The sequence below is a fragment of the Ovis canadensis genome, chromosome 1, assembly GCF_042477335.2.
Source record: "Ovis canadensis isolate MfBH-ARS-UI-01 breed Bighorn chromosome 1, ARS-UI_OviCan_v2, whole genome shotgun sequence".
NCBI lineage: Eukaryota > Metazoa > Chordata > Mammalia > Artiodactyla > Bovidae > Ovis > Ovis canadensis.
In genome coordinates, this window is record NC_091245.1 from 71326713 (window position 1) to 71353974 (window position 27262).

General features: G+C 36.9%; 1 protein-coding gene across 4 annotated transcripts in view; it reads left to right on the top strand.

Annotated features, from left to right (window-relative positions):
* FNBP1L (formin binding protein 1 like) overlaps positions 1 to 27262 on the top strand; it is a 115408-nt gene that overhangs the window by 49436 nt on the left and 38710 nt on the right. For 3 of the 4 annotated variants that reach the window (XM_069598157.1, XM_069598148.1, XM_069598174.1), the window contains exons 2-5: positions 7625 to 7740; positions 23675 to 23728; positions 25040 to 25187; positions 25858 to 25920. In XM_069598157.1, coding sequence (XP_069454258.1) covers positions 7625 to 7740; positions 23675 to 23728; positions 25040 to 25187; positions 25858 to 25920 — 381 coding nt within the window. Of the gene's footprint in view, positions 1 to 7624; positions 7741 to 23674; positions 24805 to 25039; positions 25188 to 25857; positions 25921 to 27262 lie in introns of all 4 variants that reach the window. The other variant, XM_069598166.1, reaches the window with a different exon arrangement.

The window sequence follows — 27262 nt, forward strand, 5'->3', positions numbered from 1 at the left end:
TCATAGCAAACACCCTCTTCCAGCAACACAGGAGAAGACTCTACACATGGACATCACCAGATGGTCAACACCAAAATCAGATTGATTATATTCTTTGCAGCCAAAGATGGAGAAGCTCTATACAGTCAACAAAAACAAGACCAGGTGCTGACTGTGGCTCAGATCATGAACTCCTTATTACCAAATTCAGACTTAAATTGAAGAAAGTGGGGAAAACCACTAAACCATTCAGGAATGACCTAAATAAAATCCCTTATGATTCTACAGTGGAAGTGAGAAATAGATTTAAGGGCCTAGATCTGATAGATAGAGTGCCTGATGAACTATGGAATGAGGTTTGTGACGTTGTACAGGAGACAGGGATCAAGACCATCCCCATGGAAAAGAAATGCAAAAAAGCAAAATGGCTGTCTGGGGAGGCCTTACAAATAGCTGTGAAAAGGAGAGAGGTGAAAAGCAAAGGAGAAAAGGAAAGATATAAGCATCTGAATGCAGAGTTCCAGAGAATAGCAAGAAGAGATAAGAAAGCCTTCTTCAGGGATGAATGCAAAGAAATCGAGGAAAAGAACAGAATGGGAAAGACTAGAGATCTCTTCAAGAAAATTAGAGATACCAAGGGAACATTTCATGCAAAGATGGGCTCGATAAAGGACAGAAATGGTATGGACCTAACAGAAACAGAAGATATTAAGAAGTGGCAAGAATACACAGAAGAACTGTACCAAAAAGATCTTCATGACCCGGATAATCACGATGGTGTGTTCACTCACCTAGAGCCAGACATCCTGGAATGTGAAGTCAAGTGGGCCTTAGAAAGCATCACTACGAATAAAGCTAGTGGAGGTGATGGAATTCCAGATGAGCTGTTTCAAATCCTGAAAGGTGATGCTGTGGTAGTGCTGCACTCAATATACCAGCAAATTTGGAAAACTCAGCAGTGGCCACAGGACTGGAAAAGGTCAGTTTTCATTCCAATCCCAAAGAAAGGCAATGTCAAAGAATGCTCAAACTACCACACAATTGCACTCATCTCACATGCTAGTAAAGTAATGCTCAAAATTCTCCAAGCCAGGCTTCAGCAATACGTGAACTGTGAACTTCCAGATGTTCAAGCTGGTTTTAGAAAAGGCAGAGGAACCAGAGATGAAATTGCCAACACCCACTGAATCATGGAAAAAGCAAGAGAGTTCCAGAAAAAGATCTATTTCTGCTTTATTGAGTATGCCAAAGCCTTTGACTGTGTGGATCACAATAAACTGTGGAAAATTCTTCAAGAGATGGGAATACCAGACCACCTGACCTGCCTCTTGAGAAGTCTGTATGCAGGTCAGGAAGCAACACTTAGAACTGGACATGGAACAACAGACTGGTTCCAAATAGGAAAAGGTGTATGTCAAGGCTGTATATTATCATCCTGCTTATTTAACTTATATGCAGAGTACATCATGAGAAATGCTGGACTGGAAGAAACACAAGCTGGAATCAAGATTGCTGGGAGAAATATCAATAACCATAGATATGCAGATGACACCACCCTTACAGCAGAAAGTGAAGAGGAACTAAAAAGCCTCTTGATGAAAGTGAAAGAGGAGAGTGAAAAAGTTGGCTTAAAGCTCAACATTCAGAAAACGAAGCTCATGGCATCTGGTCCCATCACTTCATGGGAAATAGATGGGGAAACAGTGTCAGACTTTATTTTTCTGGGCTCCAAAAACACCACAGATGGTGACTGCAGCCATGAAATTAAAAGACGCTTACTCCTTGGAAGAAAAATTATGACCAACCTAGATAGCACATTCAAAAGCAGGGACTTTACTCTGCCGACTAGGGTCCGTCTAGTCAAGGCTATTGTTTTTCCTGAGGTCATGTATGGATGTGAGAGTTGGACTGTGAAGAAGGCTGAGCGCCGAAGAATTGATGCTTTTGAAGTGTGTTGTTGGAGAAGACTCTTGAGAGTCCCTTGGACTGCAAGGAGATCCAACCAGTCCATTCTGAAGGAGATCAACCCTGGGATTTCTTTGGAAGGAATGATGCTAAAGCTGAAACTCCAGTACTTTGGCCACCTCATGCGAAGAGTTGACTCATTGGAAAAGACTCTGATGCTGGGAGGGATTGGAGGCAGTAGGAGAAGGGGACGACCTAGGATGGGATGGCTGGATGGCATTACGGACTCGATGGACGTGAATCTGAGTGAACTCCGGGAGTTGGTGATGGACAGGGAGGCCTGGCGTGCTGTGATTCATGGGGTCGCAAAGAGTCGGACACGACTGAGCAACTGAACTGAACTGAAGAACTATGGATAGAGGTTCGTAATATTGTACAGGAAGCATTGACCAAAACCATCCCAAAGGGAATGAAGTGCAAAAAGGCAAAGTGATTGTATGAGGAGGCTTTACAAATAGCTTAGGAAATAAGAGAAGCAAAAAACAGGATGAAAGGGAAAGGTATACCTAAATGAATGCAGAGTTCCAGAGAATACCAAGGAAAGACAACAAGGCCTTCTTCAATAAACAATTCAGAAGGACATAGAGGAAAAGAACAGAATGGGAAAGACTAGAGATTCCTTCAAGCAAATTTGAGATATCAAAGGAGCATTTGATGGAAAGATGGGTAAAATAAGGACAGAAACAGTAAAGACCTAATAGAAACAGAAGAGATCAAGAGGAGATGGCAAGAATACACAGAAGAACTATACAAAAAAGGTCTTAATGATGCAGATAACCACGATGGTGTGGTCACTCACCTAGAGCCAGACATCCTGGAGTGTGAAGTCAAGCGGACCTCAGGAAGCACTGCTGCCAGTAAAGCTCGTTGAAATGATAGAATTCCAACAAAACTATTTAAAATCCTAAAAGATGATGCTATTAAAGTGCTGCACTCCATATGTCAGCAAATTTGGAAAATCCAGCAGTGGCCACACGACTGGAAACGGTCAGTCTTCATCTCAGTTCTGAAGAAGGGCAGTACTAAAGAATGTTCAAACTATCAGACAGTTGTACTCATTTCCCATGCTAATAAGGTTATACTCAAAATTGTTCAAGCTAGGCTTCAGCAGTATGTGAACCAAGAACTTCCAGATGTACAAGCTGGGTTTAGAAAAGGCAGAGGAACTGAGATCAAATTGATAGCATTCACTGGATCGTAGAAAAAGCAAGGGAATTCCAGAAAAACATCTACTTCTGTTTCATTGACTACCCCAAAAACTTTGTGGATAATAATAAAATGTGGAAAACTCTTATTAAAGAGATGGAAATATCAGACCATCTTACCTGTCTCCTAAGAAACCTGTATACAGGTCAAGAAGCAACAGTTATGACCTTACATGGAGGAACTGGTTCAAAATTGAGAAAGGAGTACGACAGGGCTCTATACTGTTACCCTGTTTATTTAACTTATATGCAGAGTACCTCATATGAAATGCTGAGCTGGGTGACTTACAGCTTGGAATCAAGATTGCTGGGAGAAATATAAACAACCTCAGATATGCAGGTAATAGATAGCCTTCTAATGGCAGAAAGCAAAGAGGAACTAAAGAACATCTTGTTGAGGGTGAAAACTGGCTTAAAACTCAGCATTAAGAAACCAAGATCATGGCATCTGGTCCTGTCACTTCATGACAGAAGTGGAAACAGTGATGATTTCCTCTTTTTGGGCTCTAAAATCTCTGTGGATGGTGACTGCAGCCATGAAATTAGAAGCTTTTCTTGGCAGGAAAGCTATGACAAACCTAAACTGTGTATTAAAAAGCAAAAACATCACTTTGATGACAAAGGTTCGTATAATCAAGGCTGTGGTCTTTCCATTAGTTATGTATGGATGTGCGAGTTGGACCATAAAGAAGGCAAAGTGCCATATAATTGATGTTTTTGAATTGTGGTACTATAGAATACTCTTGAGGAACTCTTGGGCTGCAAGATCAAACCAGTCAATCCTAAAGGAAATCAACCCTGAATATTCATTAGAAGGACTGATGCTGAAGTTGAAGTTCCAGAATTTGGCCGTCTAATGCGAACAGCTGACACTGGAAAAGACCTTGGTGCTGGGAAGGATTGAGGACAAAAGGAGAGGAGGGCAGCAGAGAATGAGATGGTTGGATGGCATCACTGATTCAGTGGCTATGAACTTGGGCAAACTCTGAGATGGTGAGGGACAGAGAGGCCTGGCATGCTGCAGTCCAAGAGTCACAAAGAGTTGGACACGGCTTGGCTATTAACAACAAAAAGGAAAGATGTGAAGATTATTCTCAACAGGAAGAACAGTGTTTTATGAAAAAACCGTGTAATAACCCCTGATAAAGCACTGTAGTAATAATTTCCTTTAGAAAGAATATTGAGATATGGTTGTAATTTATTCACTTCATTTCTAGGTAAGTAAAGGAAATTAAAGCGAGAAGTCTGCAGAATATTACAGTATATGTTTACTTTGATTAATTTTATAAAAACAGTATCTTTGAAATATAGTTGATAGACTTTTTACAGTATTTCCAAATAAAATGGGGAGGGACTGTTGAAAAGCTTTGTTTCACTCAGGTTTTCTGTTTTTCTCCTGTTGTTTTTGTTTACCTTTAATAAGTGGCTGTTAGCAATATGCTTTCCTAGCAGGTGTTTTCAAGAAAATATAATGTTTCTTTAAGATAAAAGGGAAACTTTAATGAATAGCTGCTTTTCCAAAGAAACTTGAGCTATGGAAGAAACATTTTGATGATGAATGTTTGGAAATGCATCCATCAGAATAGAATTTTGTTGCTGAAAGTGATATATGTCACCTACAAATATTATATCTTGGAAAACATTTCAAAATAAATTTATTGCTTGTTTTAAAGTCTGTGAAGAAGGAGATGTGTGTGCTGGGGGAGGGAAAGAGGGAGACTTATTTATAAGGAGTTGGGTCACATGATTTTGGAGGTTTGGCAAGTGCAAACTGCAAGGTAGGGCCAGGGAAGAGTTGCAGTTCTAGCCAAAGGCACTCTGCTCGAAGCCTGCTTGAAAGCCTACCAGCATCATTTCTTCTTGAAGGAAGGTCAGTTTTTGTTCTATTAAGTCCTTCTACTGATTGATGAAGCCCACCCATATTATGAAGGGTATTGTGCTTTACATATTCCAGACTAAGCAGTTTACATATTAATATTTTATCCAAAAATACCTTCACAGAAACATCCAAGATAATATTTGACTGAATATCTGGGCACTGTTGCTCAGCTAAATTGACACAAAATCATATTACAGTCATTTTCAGTGGAGTTTGAAACTCTTTGTTAAAAATATAGAGTATTTTCTGATTAGTTAAAATAACACTGACATTTAACCAAATTTTGACATAAAATGGAATTGGAAGGTATAGTCAACAGTTGACTTTTTCCATTTAGATCTTTTTATATCTTTGTGAGGTGTCATTTATTTCCCCAGCTGTGACAGCCACTGAATTTAGTCTAAATGTTTCAGTTTATAACCTAGGCATTCAGATTGCTTTGCCATTAAATATTAAACCAAGATTTTAGAAGTAAGCATGTCAAATTCACTGCTTTTATTAAAATTGTTGTTTCATACTGATACTTTAATAAGTTATGGCCCCAAGGCTTTTGCTTTTTCATTAAAGAAGTGAAAAAAGAACGATTTAAAATAATGCTTATCTCCACTAGGGACAAGAGAACAGAGCTAATGGGGGGGATCATTAAGTTGAGCTATGCTACATAAACCCTTGATGACCTAGGCTCTGACTCCCATGGCAGGTTGTGTGGAAGCTGCAGGCATCATCGACAAAGTCAGTGTTACGACAGGAGGGTGAGCCCCCAGCAAGGCGAGCTGTCCTACCTGCCGGCTGGCTGGACTGTATGCTCATGGAGGGCAGGGCTGGGGCTGAGTGTTCCTCTTTGTCCCCAAGGAACTTGGCTGATGGCAAGTGCTCAGTAAAATATTGTAAGTTAATAAACAGGTTAAAAAATGTTTATTTCACTTCCGTTTCTTTTTAAAATTTCTATTTTTGTGGGTTTCATAATTATGTAATACAGTGGCATAGTATATATAATTATAGGTAATATACATACAGGAATATTCAGAAATTTTACTGATTGGGGTATATAATACATAATAAAACATTTTTGGAGATTTCATCTAGAAGATAAAGAAGTTTAATGTAAAATTTGATGAAGAGGATGATGGGAAGAAGTCTTAAAGCACTTTGGGAAATGAAGGGTAATTGTTTTCAGCTTGGACTTTTCTTTTTCTGGAATGTTTTGTTGTTATTGGGAGTTTTTCAGTTTGAAATAGAATTCACATTTATAGTGGGAAATATTAACTGACATACCAATTAAATTTACTGAGCAGTGCATTCTCTTGCTGTTTTCAAATCTGCTTTGGTAGCCAAATAATAATGGAAAAGTGCATGAAAGAATAGAATTAGAGTAGTAATACCAGAGTATGAAAGCTGGGTGAATTCTGTCTCTGCTGTTTAGTTAGACTTTACTTTTATAAATAGAATTTTATAACGATTTAAAGTAGGGAAAGAAGGGACTTCCGTGGTGGTCCAGTGATTAAGACTCCATGCTTCAGGGGTGTGGGTTTGATTCCTGGTCAGGGAACTAAGATTCCTCATGCCACTTGATGTGCTCAAAATTATATTTTTTTTACGTAGGGAAAGAAAAGGCAGATATTTTGAAATGATTTATTTGTAAATAACACATGTGATTAAACCATGGGTGATTTGGAAAGATAAAACAACTAGAGATATAGAAAGGGATGATACCTGAATGTTCTGAATATTGAAATTTAGCATTTTGATCTCTGAATATCTTTAATATGGGAGATGTAGAGAGCACCAAGTTATTAGCCAATTTGGAAATTATTCTTGAAGAATAGGAAATGATGCTTTTTCAGGCAACAGGTAGATGGGAATATCTTTTGAAGACTGCAAGAGCCTTGCAGAACAGTGATCTTTATTTGTTAATATCTTGTTTCCTGTACTGTGTAACACTTTATGAATGACCATAGTCCTGTTGAGATGGTTGATGGGACTCCCGTTTTATGGAAAAAGTATAAAGTGCCTTGGTAACTTGCCCAAGGTCAAAACGTACTACAAATGCAGAGCCCAGAATTTGAACCCAGGTTTATGTGATTATGTTCAAACACTTCTTCACTGAAAGTCTGCTGTGGTGCTAGGAATAGTGCTTGTACCTTAGGAGTTCAGAGTAGAGTAATACATCGCTCCTGCCCTCAACATGGTGTTGCAAGTGAATAAGATAGTAATCTGTAGGGAGCCTTGGGGAGCCAGAGAAAGACCATTTAGCTCAGTCTTAAATTTTAGGGGCATTTTCTGTCTGAACTGGATCTCAAGGAAGGAGTAAGAGTTAATTGCAAAGAGATGATCTGTGGAGGCTGTTGCTTGCAGCCCGGGGGAACCACATGTGATATTTAGGCATAAAAGATATTTAGGCATAAAAATAGCATGATTTATGCTGAAGAACATTTCTGTCTGGGTCTTAAAGGATGAGATTGGTGGTGACTAGCATAAAGAAGAGCCTGAGTTTTTCTTTTTATACATGATTACCTGGACAAATAACAGAAACTGGTTAAAATGTTTGTGGATAAAATTTCAGGCTTTTCAGTGTGGTTTTATCTTCCTTTTCTAGGATCAGTTCGACAGCTTAGACAAGCATACACAATGGGGAATTGACTTCTTGGAAAGATATGCCAAATTTGTTAAAGAGAGGATAGAAATTGAACAGAACTATGCGAAACAATTGAGGTAAGTTACATTTTTTTTTCAGTTCTCAGAAATGAAATTACATGTTTAAATAGTTAGCTATAGATAAATGTGATACACTAGGAGTTGAATTCTGTGTTTTTCATCAGAGTTAGATTGAGTTAGGTAACTGGTTTGTTTTAGTGACTGGTTTAATTAAATCATTGCCTAGTATCACAAGGAATATTGGCTGGCTAGATCATGAGCAGCTTTCATTCCAGAAAGATACTTAAAATTATACAATCAAGAAGCAAAATTCCAGGAAAAAGGAATAACTTGGTAATATTAATAATTTTGTGCTTTACAGTTTTATTCCCGAACTTTTTGCGTTAGTAATCTTTCCAAAATATTGAAGATTTCTCCAGTTTCTCATTTCTTCATAGTTTCTAAGACTTAGAAAGTGAGTGTGATGAGCTGTGTTTCTTTCTGTCAAAAAGTAGATGTATATTACTAATAAAAGATTCTGGAATATGTGTTAGGAGATGAAAATTTTAAAGGGAAAATTTTAATCTTAAAACAAATGGAGCTTATCCTAAGATTTTATTCAAACAGAAAATCATTGTTGGACCACAACCTGATAAATAGTTTTGCTGCAACTTACTCAATAAAAATAATGTTTGAAGCCTGAAGACTAGAAAACAATGTAAGGTTCTAGATAAAGGGGTTAGGATTCTTTATGTTATATAGTGACAGAAAAGTCCAGCCCACAAGGCACACAAGAGTAAGAGTCCAAGCATAATTTGATTTGTGGGTCAGATGTGTTCAGGCTCCTGTTTCTTGGCTCTTCTTCCCATTGTTGCCTTTATACTCAAGTTTTATTCAGTACCATCCTTTTTACCCGGTAGCCCTAGATTTCATATCTTCATACTCCCATATCCTGGGGAAGAATGATGATCTTTGTTGTGCATTTGAGGGGAGGAGATAAGGAAGGGAAAGGGGGAAGGAAGAAAGTGAAAGAAAGGAGAGGGAAGAGATGGAAGGAGAGCAGAGTGCAAGCCTGTATCAGCTTCTTTTTTCCAGAAATCCCAGCAAAAGTCTCCTTTTGCTGACCCTGGTTAGATTATATGCTATCCTGAACAGTTCACTGAAGTGAGAATGTTAGATTGATTTATAGCTAGTTAATTGCCCAAAAGAAATATAAGGTAGTGGATCACAGGAGGAAGGGAGATTTTGAGTGATAAAGTACGTATGCCCACCATTTGTAGCAGTTTATTCAAGGAGCTGACTGGTTGTGGCCATGAGATAGACTAGTAAGGTGAACAGGTTACTTATAATGATACACATACTACTATTTTGACATGTATTAAAATTGTAGCATCATGCTAATTTCTTGATCCATTTGTGTCCTGTGTTTTTTTAAACAAAGTAATTTCCGTATGGAAATATAAGCAAGGAAGCTACAAGTATATTAATAATAATTGTGATGATATTTTATCTGCCCCAAAGTTTTGGCTTGGGAACTTCACTGTGCAAGAATCTGGAAGCATTAAAGGACCTCTGAAAAGTTAAAATAGCAGTAAAAAGAATGTATTCATGTGTGAACAATGAAAATTTTCCCTCATTTAATTCTTAATTTGATCTCAACTCGAGCACATTGTTTTCTGGTTTTTAAGTATGCCAGTAAAAGTGAAGAGAAGAAATGCTACAGACAGTAGTACAGTGATGTGATGGCACTGTGAAGTGACAAATAGCAAAGATTAAAATACTGCAAAAAACAAGATAAGATGTTTCCAGCTTAAAGGTGCCTGTCAGTAAGGACATGATGAAAAATACTGTGGAGTATACAATTTAAACAAGTCAGATACAGCAGCTTATTTAAACTTAAAAGGGTGTTCAGTCTGTCAGTGTGAAAAGCAAGTTGTAGAACTGAAGGTATAGCAAGATGTCCTTGCTTTCTTGAGGTTGAGTATATAGCTGTGTATAAAATTTGTGTGTATTCTGAAGAGATCCAAATAGGATATACCCCAAATTGTTTTACCCTGGTTACCCCTGGGGAACGAGAGTAGGGGTTGGGAAGGGACGGAACTTATACATATTACTTGTACTTTTAAATTATTAAAGTTTTTCTAGTGATTATGTAATCTTAAGCAAAAAGGTGATATATTTCAAAGAATATCACCACAAATTTTAAAAGAAAAATTGGTAATTTATAAGGTAAACCATCAGCAGTATGCTGTATTTAGTTGTCCAGAATAACTGGGGTCTCAAGGGTTTCAGGGTGGCCAAGATTTTAGCAGAGTAAAAGACTATAATCAAACAGCAGACTTGTCTGCTCTTCTATTTTGTGGCTGATAATAACGGTTATAATTTTCACTTACTTGCAAAGAGAGATTTTGACACCACTTCTTTGGAGCAGGAGTGGTTAGAACCCACAATTACATGGTATGAAAATACACTTTTGTAGTGAGAAAATAAATGCTCTAGTTAGTGATTTGCATCTTTTTTTCTGTCCCAGCAGACTAAAGAAATTTATTACATGTTCACCCTAACAGTGGCTTTCACTTGCAGTGATTCTCAACAAGAACAGGATTATTGGAAGGTGTTGAGGAATTCCAATAAAGAAGAGTTGGGAGGAGGCTTGTGTAACTTGAAAACCGCAACTCCCTTTCCTTTGTCCACATTGATATTTGCTGCTTTGGATGAATACTTAGTAAATGATTGAATTATCAGCTGCTTTTTATAGTATCTGTTTTGTCCAAAGGGAAGAAGTGTGCCTTGTTTATTTCCTTTTCTTTAATGAGAAAAATTCTTTTGGTTGACTCCCTCCTGTTTTGCTACTGCAAAGCAACTTCTTTTCATAGTGAGAACTCTTTTTTCTCCTAAATAATAATTGTATTCATAATGCTAAATATTTTAAATATACTGCAGGATTAAATTTTGCAATATACTTTTGTAAATATACTTTTTACTTGCATAAATTTTCACATAATTTTGGCACTCCCTAGTTTATTTTATTCTGTCTTCTATTGTCTGTTTTGATGGCTTTGGTTTAACTTTATTGAAGTTTCGGTATTCACTTTTGGTAGTGATTTGAGGACGAGAATAAATAGAAAATAAAGCATCTAATTATGTTTGGAGACAGTTATAAACAGTCCAACAATGTCCATTTTGATGGATAATAAGTGGTGACTTTGAATTACTTGGTAGAACTTTTCTTTGTAGACATAAAAAGTGGAAGTTACTCTAATAAATTTATGCTATGTATATGTATGACAGATTGACTGAATTTTCTTACGTGAAAAAAAGCTCTGCATAATGGTATGTATTATCGTTGTCTAGTAAAAATAATTACAGCAGTAAGTTCTATCATAGAGATTGCTATATGAAATTATATGTCTCTATTTCACTTCAGATCATTCCTTTTTTGCTCAAATATGACAGTGTGGTACTGAAAGAAAAATAGGTTGGATGACTAAAAATTACTCTTACCTTAACCAGAACAGAAATCTCTCCAGATTTCTTGGATATTGTTTCTATTTCTGTACCTTGACAACCATGGCGACATAACTGGTACCTCTAGAGCTGAGTGAATATAAGTTGAATGCATAAATGATTGAATGATCTGTGCTTCAGTTTAGTTTAGAAATTAGGATCTCAGTATGCTGACCTTTGAACCATGTACTGCTTTCTATCCATACTAGAGTTTATGTCATATATTATACATCAGTGTGAAGAGATTGCTCTACTAAGAGCTGTCCCCAATATTTAGGATAGGCTTAGATATAGAATAATGTAAATAAAACCAGTTTCTATTTTCTATTTAGTTTTTTATTTTCTCATGCTTCTTTATCAGAATTTTCTCTTTCTGTGTTCCTGTTTAGTATCAGAAGAACTTAGGGAGCTCATCTTTTGTGCTGACCTATGGAAAGGCGAGACTGCTGTTTGTTTTTGGTCGGCCATTGTTTAACTTTTGACGCTTTTGACTTCCCTGAGTTTTTTTTTTTTAATTAGAGTATAATTGCTTTACAATGTTGTGTTAGTTTCTGCTGTACAACAGAAAGGCTCATCACCTTAACAAGAATTACAGTCTATTCCTGATTTTTGTTTTAAAATGTTTTGTTAAATGATGAAGCCAAACCTAACAAATAAAGCATAAAGCTCCTAAGAAAGAAAATAGAGACTTCCTTGGTGGTCCAGTGGCTAAGACTCAGCACTCCCGATGCAGAGGATACAGGTTTGATCCCTGGTCAGGGAACCTAATTGCATATTCTACAGCTAAAAGGCCCCACATATGACAACGAAGGGCCCACATGCACCACGACTAAGATCAGGTGCAACCAAATAATATTTTTAAAAAAGAAAATAAGTTCAAACCAGTTGTGTTAAACATTTTGATAGTGAGCTTTCCAATGAAAAGGGTTTAAAGATCTTTGAACAACTATAAAGAATAAGAAGGTTGTTAATGATGTTGGCTGTATAGATCACTTAATCTCTTAGCTTTTTCATAATACCTTTAATATTTTTATTTCTAAGTTATTTGTAGCCATTTGAATTGTGTGGCAGTGTCTAAAATGAGATATAATGTTTATTTTATCATCCTAATGTTTAAAATATGGACAAATCAGATTAATTAAGCTATTTATTTGAATCTAGGACTATGTTGTATAGTTCTTCAAGAATCTAATATTTAGAGGGAAAACAAGTTATCAACTTGCAGAAGAAAATTTCTCTGAAAAGTGTAAACTTAAATATGGGGTAGTCTGTTCCTTCCTCAGTCTAAATTGAGCAAATAAAATAATTTTTCTCTTTTCTGTCTTCAACATACCAGAAAATACTCTTCTGTAAGATTTGCAGTTGCCTAGAAATCACATTGTTATGCCTATTGCATCCTAAATAGTAATGAATTGTTGAATATGTTCTTTGAGTATAGAGTATGAAGCTGATACTATAGACATAGAATACAGAGCCCCATTCACATCTTAGGGACTGTGTATCCTTGACATGGTAAAGATAAAGCAAAAGTAGGACCTGGCATTTTTAAGAAATAAGATACTTTGTTCACTTTCATATCCATTGAAACTTGTTTGAATTTCTTCTCCTAGGGCCTTCAGGCATAAATTCTTAAGTCCTCTTATTTTTTCTTAATTTATTTTATGATCTGCCACCAGTAGAGGTATATTGAGAATGAAGCATGTCCTTTAAAAAAAACAAATGCAGTATTCAGAATTTGTATAATACCGCTTGTACCTAATGTGAAATTTACTGTCTTAATCATTTCTAAGTGTATATTTCAGCAGGGTTAAGTATATTCATCCTTCTGTGGCCAATCCGTAGAACTTAATCATTTTGAGAAAGTGAAACTCTGTGTATTAAACAACTCTCCATTTTCCCCTTCTTCTAGGCCCTGGCAATTCTACTTTCTGTGAAATTGACTACTCTAGGTACTGTATAAGTAAAATTATACAGTATTTGTTCTTTGGGGGATGGGTTTATTTCACTTTTATCATTCAGTCGCTAAGTCGTGTACATCTCTTTGCGACCTCATGGACTGCAGCACGCTAGGCTTCCCTTCCTTCCCTCATGGACTGCAGCACACCAGGGAAAGATGGATAGAGATCCATCACTATCTCTTGGAGTTTGCTCAAACTCATGTCCATTGAGTCAGTGATGACATACAATCATCTCATCCTCTGTCACCCCCATCTCCTCCTGCCCTCAGTCTTTCCCAGCATCAGGGTCTTTTCCAGTGAGTTGGCTCTTGGTGTCAGGTGGCCAAAGTATTTGAGCTTCAGCATCAGTCCTTCTGAGTATTCAGGGTTGCTTTACTTTAGGATTGACTGGTTTAATCTCCTTGCTGTCTAGGGAACTCTCAAGAGTCTTCTCTAGCACCACAGTTCAAAAGCATCAGTGCTTTGGCACTCAGCCTTCTTTGTGGTCCAAGTCTCACATCTGTACATGACTACTGGAAAAACCATAACTTTGTACGGACCTTTGTTGGCAAAGTGATGTCTCTGCTGCTTTTTAATATGCTGTTTAGGCTTATCATAACTTTCTTCCAAGGAGCAAGTGTCTTTTAATTTCATGGCTACAGTCACCATCCACAGTGATTCTGGAGCCCAAGAAAATAAAATCTATCACTGTTTCCACTTTTTCCCCATCTATTTGCCATGAAGTGATGGGACCAGATGCCATGATCTTAGTTTTTTGAATGTTGAGTTTTAAGCCAGCTTTTTCACTCTCCTCTTTCACTTTCATTAAGAGGCTCTTTAGTTCCTCTTCACATTCTGCCGTTAGAGTGGTGTCATCTGTATATCTGAGGTTGTTGATATTTTTCCTGACAGCCTTGATTCCAACTTGTGATTCATCCAGCCTGGCATTTCAAATGATGTACTCTGTGTGGAAGTTAAATAAGCAGGGTGACAGTATACAGCCTTGACATACTCCTTTCCTGATTTTCAACCAGTCTGTGCTTCCATGTCTGGTTCTAACTGTTGCTTCTTGACCTACATACAGGTTTCTCAGGAGGCAGGTAAGGTGGTCTAGTATTCTCATCTCTTTAAGAATTTCCCATAGTTTATTTCACTTAGCACAATGTTTTAAAGGTTTTTCCGTGTTGGGAAGTATATCAGAATTTCCTTCCTTTTTAAGATTGAATATTATTCCACTGTATGGATAGTACCACATTCTGTTTATCCATTCATCTGTTGATAAGCATTTGGGTTTTTTCCACCTTTTTGGTATTGTGAATAGTGATTCTACAAGCATAGTGTCCAAATACCTGTTTCTCTGCTTTGAATTCTTCATGTGTATACCCAGAAGAGGAATTACTAGATCATATAGTAATTCTACATTTAATTTTTGAGGAGTTCCATACTGTTTTTTGCAGTGGCTGATCTAGTTTGCATCCCTACCAGTACTATGCAAGGGTTCTAATTTCTCTACATCCTTACCAGTGCTTATTATTTTCTGGATGATTCCTTCCTTACTACCTTCCTGTACTCCTTCCAGCCTTCCTTCCTCCCTTTTTCCCTTTCTCTCTCCCTGTCTTTTTCTCCATCCACCTGCCCTTTTTGGCTTCTTTTTGTGTGTTGGCTTCATTCTTTCAGTTCAGACTGACTTTTTTGCTGCACATGACAAGAAACATACTCACCAGTTAAGTTTTATGTTTGAGAGATTCAGATCTCATCCTGGCCTCAAAGTTCTGGTACAAAACGTTTTCCGTCTCTGGATCACTTAACTGAGACCCTCAAATAGGTCATCTTTGTTAATCTGGCAACTCTTAAGCATGATAACTGTTAGATAGAGGGAGGGAAATTAAGACAAAAGATACTAGTCAGTCTCAGATATCTAATACTTCCCTTTTGCCAGAAGAAGTACGAAATTGGTACAAAAGTTGTTGCAGTTTTACATTGTTGAACTTTGCTGTTTGATACTAGAATACATTCTTAAATAAATGTTTGTATGTTATACATCATTTTAATACACTTTTCTTGCATTATGTTTTTTTGCTAATGACTTATTACTTGCTGTTTTATATTTATTTTAGATTAGGGAAATGATGTTAGACAAAAAGCAAATTCAAGAGGTTTTTTTTTTTTTTTTTTGAGTTCAAAATGGGTTATAAAGCAATGGAGACAATTTGCAACATCAGTAGCACATTTGGCCCAGGAACTGCTAACAAACGTTTATACAGGAAAGTGGTGGTTCAAGAAGTTTGGCAAAGGAGATGAGAGCTTTTAAGATGAGGAGTGCTATGGCCAGCCATCAGAAGTTGACAGTGACCAATTGAAAGCAATCATCAAAGCTGAACCTCTCACAACTACATGAGAAGTTGCCAAAGAACTCAGTGTTGACCATGCTATGGTCATTTGGCATTTGAAGCAAATTGGAATAGTGATAAAGTTCAGTAACCAGATGCTTCATGAGCTGACCACAAATGAAAAAGATTGTCGTTTTGAAGTGTCATCTTCTCTTATTCTGTGCAACAACAACAATCCATTTCTCAATTGGATTGTGATGTGCAACAGAGTGGATTTTCTATGGCAACTGGTGATGACAAACTCGAGGTTGGAGTGAGAAGAAGCTCCAAAGCACCTCCCAAAGCCAGACTTGCTCAAAAAAAGCATGATCACTGGTGGTCTGCTGCCAGTCTGATCCATTACAACTTTCTGAATCCTGGGGGAACCATTATATCTGAGAAGAATGCTCAGCAGATTGATGAGATGCACTGAAAATTGCAACGCCTGCAATTGGCATTGGCCAATAGAATGGGCCCAGTTGTTCTCCACGACAATGCCTGACTGCATGTCACAGAACCAACTCTTAAAAAGTTGAGCAAATTTGGTTATGAAGTCTTGCCTCATCCACCATATTCACCTGACCTCTCGCAAACCAACTACCACTTCTTTAAGCATCTCAACACTTTTTGCAGGCAAAACACTTCCATAACCAGGAGGAGGCAGAAAGTGCTTTCCAAGAGTTCACTGGGTCTTGATGCATGGATTTTTATGCTACAGGAATAAACAAACTTCTTTCTCATTGGCAAAAATGTGTTGATTGTAATGGCTCCTATTTTGATTAATAAAGATGTGTTTGAGCCTGAAAAAGAGAAAGTCGCTCAGTCGTATCTGACTGTTTGCAACCCCATGGACTATACAGTTCATGGAATTATCTAGGCCAGAATACTGGAGTGGGTAGCCTTTCCCTTCTCCAGGGAATCTTCCCAACCCAGGGATCAAACCTGGGTCTTCCGCATTGCAGGCAGATTCTTTGCCTCAAGGGAAGCCCAAGAATACCGAAGTGGGTAGCCTACCCTCGCCAGCAGATCTTCCTGACCCAGGAATTGAACTGGGGTATCCTGCATTGCAGATGGATTCTTTACCAACTGAGCTAACAGGGAAGCTCAGTTTGAGTATTTGAGCCTAGTTACAATGATTTAAAATTCACGGTCTGAAGCTGCAGTTACTTTTGTACCAACCCGATAATATGATTTGCTCACACTTTACAAATGATACGGTATTTATCACCTGTTAAACAGTAATTGGAACTCGTTTTTGTTTAGTTGCTCAGTCCTGTCTGACCCTTTGCAACCCCATGAACTGCAGCATGCCAGGCTTCCCTGTCCCTCACTATCTCCCAGAGTTTGCTCAAGCTCATGTTCATTGAATCAGTGATGCCTTCCAGCCATATCATCCTCTGTCATCCTCTTCTGCCTTCAGTCTTTCCCAGCATCAGGGTCTTTTCTAATAAGTCAACTCTTTGCATCAGGAAGCCAAAGAATTGGAGCTTCAGCTTCAGCATCTGTCCTTCCAGTGGATATTCAGGATTGATTTCCTTTAGGATTGACTTGTTTGATCTTGTTCTCTAAGGGACTCTCAAGAGTCTTCTCCAGCACCACAACTGAAAGCATCAATTCTTCGGTGCTGAGCCTTCTTTATGGTCCAACTCTCACATCTGTACATGACTGCTGGAAAAACCATAACTTTGACTATATGCACCTTTGTCGGCAAAGTGATGTCTCTGCTTTTTAATACACCATCTAGGTTTGTCATAGATTTTCTTCCAAGGAGCAAGTGTTGTTTAATTTCATGGCTGCAGTCACCATCTGCAGTGATTCTGTAGCCCATGTAAATAAAGTCTGTCACTGTTTCCATTTTTCGCCATCTGTTTGCCATGAAGTGATGAGAACGAATACCATGGTCTAAGTTTTTTGAATGTTGAGTTTTAAGCCAGCTTTTTCACTCTTCTCTTTCACTTTCATCAAGAGTCTCTTTAGTTCCTCTTTGCTTTCTGCCATTAGGATGGTGTCATGGGCATATCTGAGGTTATTGATATTTTTCCCAGCAATCTTGATTCCAGCTTAAGCTTTATCCAGCCCCACATTTTGCATGATGTACTCTGCATATAAGTTAAAATAAGCATGGTGACAATATACAGTCTTGATGTACTCCTTTCCCAATTTGGAACTAGTCCCTTGTTCCATATCTGGTTCTAACTGTTGCTTCTTGACCTGCGTCAGGTTTTGCAGGAGGCAGATACGGTGGTCTGATATTCCTATATTCAAGAATTCTCCACAGTTTGTTTTGATCCACATAGTCAAGACTTTAGCTTAGTCTATGAAGCAGAAGTAGATTCTTTTCTGGAATTCCCTTGCTTTTTCTATGATCCAACAGATGTTGGCAATTTGATTTCTGGTTCCTCTGCCTTTTCTTAATCCAAGTTGTACATCTGGAAGTTCTCAGTTCACATACTGTTGAAGCCTGCCTTGAAGGATTTTGAGCATTACCTTCCTAGAATGTGAAATGAGTGCAGTTGTGTGGTAGTTTGAACATTGTTTGGCATTGCCCTTCTTTGGGACTGGAATGAAAACTGACCTTTTCCAGTCCTGTGGCCACTGCTGAGTTTTCCAAATTTGCTGGCATATTGAGTGCAGCACTTTCACAGCATCATCTTTCAGGATTTGAAATCGCTCAGCAGGAATTCCATCACCTCCACTAGCTTTGTTCGTAGTGATGCTTCCTAAGACCCACTTGACTTCACACTCCAGGGTGTCTGGTTCTAGGTGAATGATCACACTGTTGTCGTTATCCAGGTCATTAAGACCTTTTTGTACAGTTTTGTGTATTCTTGCCTCCTCCTCTTAATTTCTTCTGTTCTGTTAGGTCCTTACCATTTCTGTCCTTTATTGCGCCCATCTTTGCATGAAATGTTCCCTTGGTATCTCAGTTTTCTTGAAGAGGTCTTTGGTCTTTCCCACTCTGTTGTTTTCCTCTGTTTCTTTGCATGGTACACTTAGGAAGGCTTTCTTATCTCTCTTTGCTATTCTTTGGAACTCTGCATTCAGATGGGTATATTTTTCCTTTTCTCTTTACCCTTCACTTTTCTTCTTTTCTCAGCTATTTGTAAGGCCTCCTCAGATAGCCATTTTGCTTTTTTGCATTTCTTTTTCTTGGGGATGGTTTTGATTACCCCCTTCTGTACAGTGTTACAAACTTCCCTCATAGTGCTTCAGGCACTCTGTCTCAGATCTAATCCTTTGAATCTATTTGTCACTTCCACTGTAAAATCATAAAGGATTTGATTTAGGTCATACCTGAGTGGCCTAGTGGTTTTCCCTACTTTCTTCAATTTAAGTATGAATTTTGCGATAAGGAGCTGATCTGAGCCACAGTCAGCTCCAGGTCTTGTTTTTGCTGACTGTATAGCTTATCCATCTTCAGCTGCAAAGAACATAATCAGTCTGATTTTGGTATTGACCGTCTGGTGATGTCCATGTGTAGAGTCATCTCTTGTGTTGTTGGAAGAGAATGTTTGCTGTGACCAGTGTGTTCTCTTGGCAAAATTTTGTAGCTTTTGCACTGCTGCATTTTATTCCAGGGCCATACTTTCCTGTTACTCGAGATATCTCTTGACTTCCTACTTTTGCATTCCAGACCCCTGTGATGAAAAGGACATCTTTGTTTGGTGTTAGTTCTAGAAGATCTTTTAGGTCTTCATAGAACTGTTCAACTTCAGCTTCTTCCGCATCAGTGGTTGGAACATAGACTTGGATTACTGGATAGTGAATGGTTTGCCTTGGAAGTGAACTGAGATCATTCTGTCCTTTTTGAGATTGCATCCAAGTACTGCATATCAGACTCTTGTTGAGTATGAGGGCTACTCCATTTCTTCTAAGGGATTCTTGCCCACAGTAGTAGATATAGTGGTCATCTGAATTAAATTCACCCATTCCAGTCAGTTTTAGTTCACTGATTCCTAAAATGTCAGTGTTCACTCTTGCCATCTCCTGTTTGACCACTTCCAATTTACCTTGATTAATGGACCTAACATTCCAGGTTCCTGTGGAATATTGAATTAGAACTCAGAACTTCTCAGATGTTGAAACATTAAAAATGTAATGTTTATGTGCCTTAATTTTTTTTTTTACGTTTTACTTCATTTAGAACTGCGAAATGCTGTTTAAATAAAAGTGAATTAATGTTTTTAGAAATTATTTGGAAAGCTTATAATTTTCACAGAAGTTCAACTCTAAACATGACAAAACTAGAATGCATAAATATTGAAATGAGGATTTTAAATATAAGTTAAGTAGTATGATATATTTAATACCATATAGTTAGAATATATAGGAAATACTGTAGTTTTTAGAGAAGCCCATTAAATTTAGAAGCCTTCTCAGACTACTGAAGAATATTAGTTCTTCTGTATCCGTGATGCATGATCCTAAGGTACTGAGAAAACGTGAATGAAAGACACATGCATCAAAGCAAAGTAGTAACTTATCTATGACATCTATTATAATTTCTATAATATGTATCTGTATAAAACTTTAATTCCTGATTTATAACACAATACTCAAAATGTGTTACATATAAGAACTACTTTTCATAATTGGTTGCTTGGAGAGTCTCTGAATTTAGAAGAGTGGGAATTTTTTTCATAAACAGTAGCCTAGGGAAACTGACACTAAGGGCAGATTTTTAGAAAATTTTTATTTTATATTGGAGTATAGTTGATTAACAATGTTGTATTAGTTTCAAGTGTACAGCACAGTGATTCAGTTACACATATAAATGTACCCATTCTTTTCCTTTTCCATTTAGTTTATTACAGAGTATTGAGCTGAGTTCCCTGTACTATAAAGTAGGTACTTATTGGCTATCTATTTTAAATATAGCGTTGTGTACCTGTCAATCTCAAATTCCCAATCTGTCCCACCCCCTCCCTTTTCTTTCCTGGTAACTATAAGTTTTTCTCTTAAGTCTGTGACTCTCTGTCTGTTTTATAAATAAGTCTTTTGTAATAAGTGATATCATATGATATATGTCTTTGACCTACTTTTAGTATGATAATCTTCAGGTCTATCCATGTTGCTACAACTGGCATTATTTCATTGTTTTTAATGGCTGAGTAATATTCTGGGGTGTGTGTGTGTGTATGTATGTATAAACTTTATCCATTCATCTGTCAGTGGATATTTAGGTTGCTTCCATTCCTTAGCTATTGTAAACAGTGCTGCAGAGAGCATTGAGGTGCATGTATTCGTTCAAACCATGTTCTTCTCTGGATATATGCTCAGGAGTGGAATTGTCACATCATATGGTAGCTCAGTTTTGAGTTTCTTAAGGAACCATACTGTTCTCCATAGTAACTGCACCAATTTACATTCTCACTAACAGTGTCGGAGAGTTCTAAGGGCAGATTTCTTGAGAGAGATTAATTGCCTATTTTTAGTTTAGGAGCAATGTGCATGTTTTACCCTTACGTACTTAACGTAAGCCAGAGATTTATTTTACCTAATAAGGGTATTATGTTAAAAATTCAAAGCAGGGATTTGTGGGACTTAGTAACCAATCACCCCTTGGGATGAATTTTTGTTGACTTTAGACTGTTTTCTTAGAAAGCCCAACTGAGATCAGATGCTTTGAGGAACATCTTTTTTTTTTTGAGAGGATAAAATCTCTTGGTATGCTTTTATCATAATTTTTTTTAATTAGAATTGCAATACATTTAAATATGAATCACTTCTCAGTCCCCCTCCCTAGAAATATTAATAATTTCTTGTGTCCTCATCTCCTAGCAGAAGTTTTGATTTAGTGGACTACAAGAACATATTGGACTGTGCTTTAGTTTCTCTAATGGCAGGGTTCACTTGGATAGAGTCTTTAGTGTCTTATATATGGTTTCTAAGGGCTTTATTGGTCCTTGGGAAGAGTTGCCTGTAGCTGGGTAACTTTTCCAGAAGAGATACAAGAGCAGTTTTTAAAAATTGCTGAGTTTTAAGCTGGCATGCTCAAAAGGTAAACGTATTATTACTTTCTTCTTCCCCTTCCCTCTTGTATAGGTGCTCTTCCTCCCAGAAGCTGGAGATGAAATTAGTGTTGTTTAGGCTATGTTTAAAGTATGAGTGTCTTAAGACTTTAGTGTTAATGTCTGTGGCAGTAGCCATAGTCTTTCAAGTATCAGAAGCCCAAATTATATTGGTTTAAGCAAAGAAAAAAATGTATGGCTTATGTGACTGAAAAGTTTAGGTATCTGGGTACTCAGAAAAGAAAGAATTTCTTTTTCTCCTGATTTTGCTATCCTCTCTGTTGATGTAATTCCCAAGTAGCCTCTTTAGGGTTGTGTCCTCTCAATTTAACTTTAGAATAAAGAGAACATATTGATAAACAATAAGGACCTACTTACTGTGTAGCATAGGGAACTCAGCGCAATATTCTGTGATAATCCAAATGGTAAAAGAATTTGAATAAGAATAGATACATTTAAAGTTATAACTGGGCTTCCCTGGTGGCTCAGATGGAAAAGACTCTGCCTGTAGTGTCAGAGACCTGGGTTCGATCCCTGGGTCAGGAAGATCCCCTGAAGAAAGAAATGGTAACTGATTCACTTTGCTATGCACCTGAAACTAAAACAACATTGTTAATCAACTGCACTGCAATATAAAGTAAAAATTGAAAAAAAGAGAACATCTCTTACCAAGAATTTCTAGAGAAATTTTAGGATTGACTTTGGCATGGATTTATGGATCTGAAAGTGTTCCTGTGGGACTTCCCTCATGGTCCAGTGGTTAAGACTGTGCTTCCACTGCAGCAGGCCCAGGTTCAATCCCTGGTGGGGGGAACTAAGATCCCACGTGCCATTGGATGTGGCCAAAAAAAGAAAAAGGTGTTCCTCAACTGTTACATGTGGCCAGCATGCCACAACTACATGGGCATGACAATAGAGGAGCTGTAGTTTAGGATAGACTCAGTTGTACTAGAATAATAACTCCCAGATCTCATGGGCTAAGCAGAAAAAGCTTATTTCTTGCTTATGCAAAGTCAGCCACAAGGCTAGGTGATAATGCTCTAGTAGTCCATGTGGCAACTCAAGAGTTCATATTATTTTCATCTTTATCTTAACATGAAACTTCCACGGTTGGTTCAGCAGAGAATGAAGAAGCCCGAGGTTTATGTATGAGCTGTAAAGCTTTAGTTTGGTATTTACACAAAAGTTACAGCCCATTATACAGATTTAGCCACAACTGGAAGTGGGCTGGAAAATGGATGAAATAACAAGATTTTTTTTGGTGAGCAGAAATGTGTCTGCTGCAAACTGTTACAGAATAAAATAGCATAGTAAGTGATGTAGGTATGCAAAGACAGCATGTTGATTATAACCTGTAACTCTAAATAATGCTTAAAATGCTGATTTGTTCAGAATTTGTCACTACTTGCTCTTTGGGATGTTCTTTGCCCAAGTTTGACTTGTTTTTGTTTAATTTATGGATTCGTGGTTTAAAATCACTACTTTAAAAGTAATTTCTGGAATTCAATCAGTTTATAGGTTGGAGACTGTAGTTATAACCATAATCCATAAATTAATCAATTACCTCATAATTGCTAATTTCCATGAATATTATAGTTTAGTATATCTCAAATTATTTGTGATGACGGACTAGATTCTTTTAAAGTGTCTACTGATGCTTTTATAAAATACAAAAGTTTTGAATACTTGAAAAATGATGTAAAAAGAGACATGAAATACCCTACATTTTTTGTGGTTAGATTCAACATTTATAAAATTACTCTCAACTTCTGTACTTAGCTTGTTGTGGATCGATAATGAAGAGTAAGTGGACTTTTACTTAGTCCATGGATCGTGTTTTGAGGAGCATGCTATAAAGGACTGTGGTTAATGCTTTGCAAATAACTGTCTGCTTTAATTCTCATATATGGGGTAGAGGTTACTGTTACCATCATTTATAGAAAACGGGGCATAGAGAAGGGTCTTATGTGACAGATGTCACATAAAATCCCATGTAGTCCAGTTTGACTCCAGAGTCTGTGTGCTGGTCTGCCTCTGATTTTGCAGAGATGAAATGATAGATCATCATGTTACTGTGTTAATTACTTTACATCATTAAATTCTTGGTTTTGTGAAATTGGAGACTTTTAGAATGTAAGTCAATTTCAACAACAGCATTTTTAACAAATTGTTAAAAATCTTCCTATAGAAATCTGGTTAAGAAGTACTGTCCCAAACGTTCCTCCAAAGATGAAGAGCCAAGGTAAACTATATACCTATTTATTATTGCTTATGAAGATTTAAAAGAGTATATTTTTGTTATTTAGTGAAACAAATACTATACCATTAACTTTTTATAAAAATTTTAACAAGATTTGTATTATAATAAAAAATTGTGTTTATGGAAAAGGAAAGTACTATTTTTTCTTATGAGAATGCATACTTCAGTGGGCTTGATGATAGCTTTTTAGAATAGTTGATGTGTGAGTTCTAAGTAATAGGTGGATTGGGACTCCACTTGAATGATGTAGTCTCCAGAAGAAAAGGGTATTTTTTTCCATACTTTATTTTGGAGTTGTCAGCTTGTTAGATTCTTGATTTTTCTTTTACAAATAGTGAAACAATTTGGCTGGTTGGGTTAAAGGGGTAATGAAAAGGAATAGGTTTGCAGAGTAATTTTGGAACTCTGAATAAATGGTTAGGGATTGTCTACAAGCTTTCTGGCATTCTTACACAGGGGAATACGTGGATGGTTGTAAAATGGAGAAACAAAAAGAAACTGGATGATTGTAAAATGCAGAAACAAAAACTGGATGGTTATAAAATGCAGAAACAAGAGAGACTAAACTTAGAATAACTTTGTGTATGATTGTCAGTTATTTAGAGGATTCTTTGGTTTAGTGTTAATGGAGTCCTGTCTGAGCTGTGTGCCTTCAGCTTACGTAAGAACGTTCTGGCAGTGTATTCAAGTAGATCTATACATTTTAATACAGTTATTTTCTTTGTCTCTCTCCTTCCCTCCACACACATTTTTTTTACCCTTATTTCTGCCCCTTCTTACCCTCTGTGGTGCCAACCAAAGTGGCACTTCACTTCCATTCAGGATGTGGGCAGGCATACAGGCAGCTGTGTCCAGAGCTGATAGCAAAATTGTTCTGTAGATCACCCATCGAGATGCATTTGAGTGGTATGATTGGCAGGTTCTGTCCTGGAGAGCAAGCACATCATCTCTGCAACAGGCTCAGCTGCCAAGCCTAGGAATCCAACCAAGTTCATTCCCAAGCTCAGGCCAGTCAGTTGGCAACGTAAGAGATTCCAGTATGCCAAAAGAGCCTGCAGGTAGTATTCTTATTATTTTTTGACCCCCAAATCCTTTTATTTATAAATTATGACTACCTGGAAATATATAAACATGTACAACTTGAGCTTAATGCAGAGCTTAATTTAGAGCTAGTAGCTGAGATTTAGGATGAATATGTTAAAATTGGTTAAGTGTCAGGTTTGATCTGTATCTCACAAAAACATTTGTAATGAGAATAAAAATAAATTTTGCCATTTTTAATGTTTTTGTCAGGTTTACTTCGTGTATAGCCTTTTTTAACATCCTTAACGAGTTAAATGACTATGCAGGACAGCGAGAAGTAGTAGCAGAAGAAATGGCCCACAGAGTTTATGGTGAATTAATGAGATATGCTCATGATCTGAAAACTGAAAGAAAAATGGTAATTTTTAAATCATTTTTATACAGTTATAATAGCATATACAGTATTTTCACAGAAATGAAGTAATTACTTTGCCTTTTAAAATTATGTATGTTCATTCAGCATGAACTGGTTTTCTATTTCACTACATTTCTTCTAGCTTAAATTATCTCAAGACATTCTTGCTAATTTGTGATCATTTTGGATTTAAGACTGAGGTTTGGTAAACTCTAGCCAGCAGGCCAACTCTAGCTTACTGCCTGTTTTTGTTTCCTAGATACCATGAGCTCAGAATGGTTTTTACATTTTTAGATAGTTACTTATATATTGCAGGTGGCCACTTTTGCATTACATTAGCAGAGTCGAATATTTGTAAGAGACCACGTGGTTTCCAACACCTAAAATATTTATCTGACCCATTATAAAAAACTTTTTCTACCCCTATTCTCTATAATCATGTATTTTTCTAGAGATTATATGTCTTAAAGATTATATTTGAAGTATTTAAATAATATATTAGGAAATGCATTTTAGAGAGTTTTTCTCTTCCTGAGTCTTGATAAAGTTACAATAATTAGTACCTTGAAAAAAACATTAAGTGAAAACTCTTTTGGGAGAGGCCTTTAGACTTTAATTGGTGTTTAAATGTAATTTTTAAATTTGTTTGTTTTTTTGGTTGTTATCACTTTAGCATCTTCAAGAGGGACGAAAAGCTCAGCAATACCTCGACATGTGTTGGAAACAGATGGATAATGTGAGTTATAATGTTTTCATGTTTGACATAAATTTTCGTAGGCTGATTTAACCCTGAATTCTCTTATGTGTGTGCGTGCTTAGTTGCTCGTTGGTGTCCAACTCTTTGCAACCCATGGACTGGAGCCCGTCAGGCTCCTCTGCCCTTGAAATTTTTCATGCAGGAATACTCAAGTGGGTTGCCATTTCGTACTCGAGGAAATCTTCCTGCCCCAAGAAACAAACCATGTCTCCTGTCATTGGCAGGCAGATTCTTTACTACTGTGCCACCTGGGAAGCCAAGTTCTCTTGTTTCTTATCTATTTGAGTTTAATATTTCTCATTGTAGTATTATTCTTAATTTGACACTGATGTAAATAGAGAGTGTGAGATCATTGTATCCATTTTCCTTTTTTTTTTTTTTCTGTATGGTTCTGTACTTTGTTCCAACTCTGTAATCTTCAGGTATCTATCGATATTTAGGAAGATTCTTTTTGTCTTTGCAGTTATTGTAAAGTATTGGTAGAGGATAGAAATAATAAGGAAATAGTGATATATCTTAGAAGACCATTTGACTGAGACAAAGAGAGCCTGGGTTCTAGTTCTGCCTTTCCCTTAGCATCTGATTTTTTTCATGACTTCATCTTTAGTAAATGAAAAATAAAGACAGCGGACTAGATTATATAAAATGTTTCTTCCAGTTCACTGGATCTCTAATAATGTAAGATTCTAATCAGTGCTGATTGAGAATTCTTAGGTATATTAATAGTCTGTTTTCATTTTTGTTTTGATTTTATTTCTGATTGGTTTCAGCAAGACTTTAAGGGAGTGTTTACATTTATTAAATTTAAAATTGCCTTAACTAGCATCCTTAGTATTGCCACCTAATGAGTGTGTATGTGTGTGTGTCTTTCATTTGCACAAAATAACAAACTCCTACACTAGGAGTTATTGGTTCCTTTAAAGACTGGAGTTGACACAAATCATTCCTGTTGATATGTGCTGACTTACCTTTAGAATAATTGTTACTAAGCAAAAGTTGTAAGAGTCATAAGGAAGCATCAAAAAATGTAGGAGAGATTTAAGACATTAACAGTATTGTGAAGTAAAGGTGAGTTCAGCTTAACTCAGGTATATTGAAAATACCCACAATATGTATTAAGTTTGGTACAAAAGCAGATATGATAATGATCTTGTTTTTGTGGAGCCTGCAGTCTATTGAGAGACACACAAATACAATTTTTGTGTAATATGGAGAAATATATGCAGGATTCCTTTTCTAGTTCCATGTCTTCATGTCTAATCAAGGAAATAAAATTGTAAAATGTCTAACACATTTGAAATAATTGACAGGAGATTTAAAG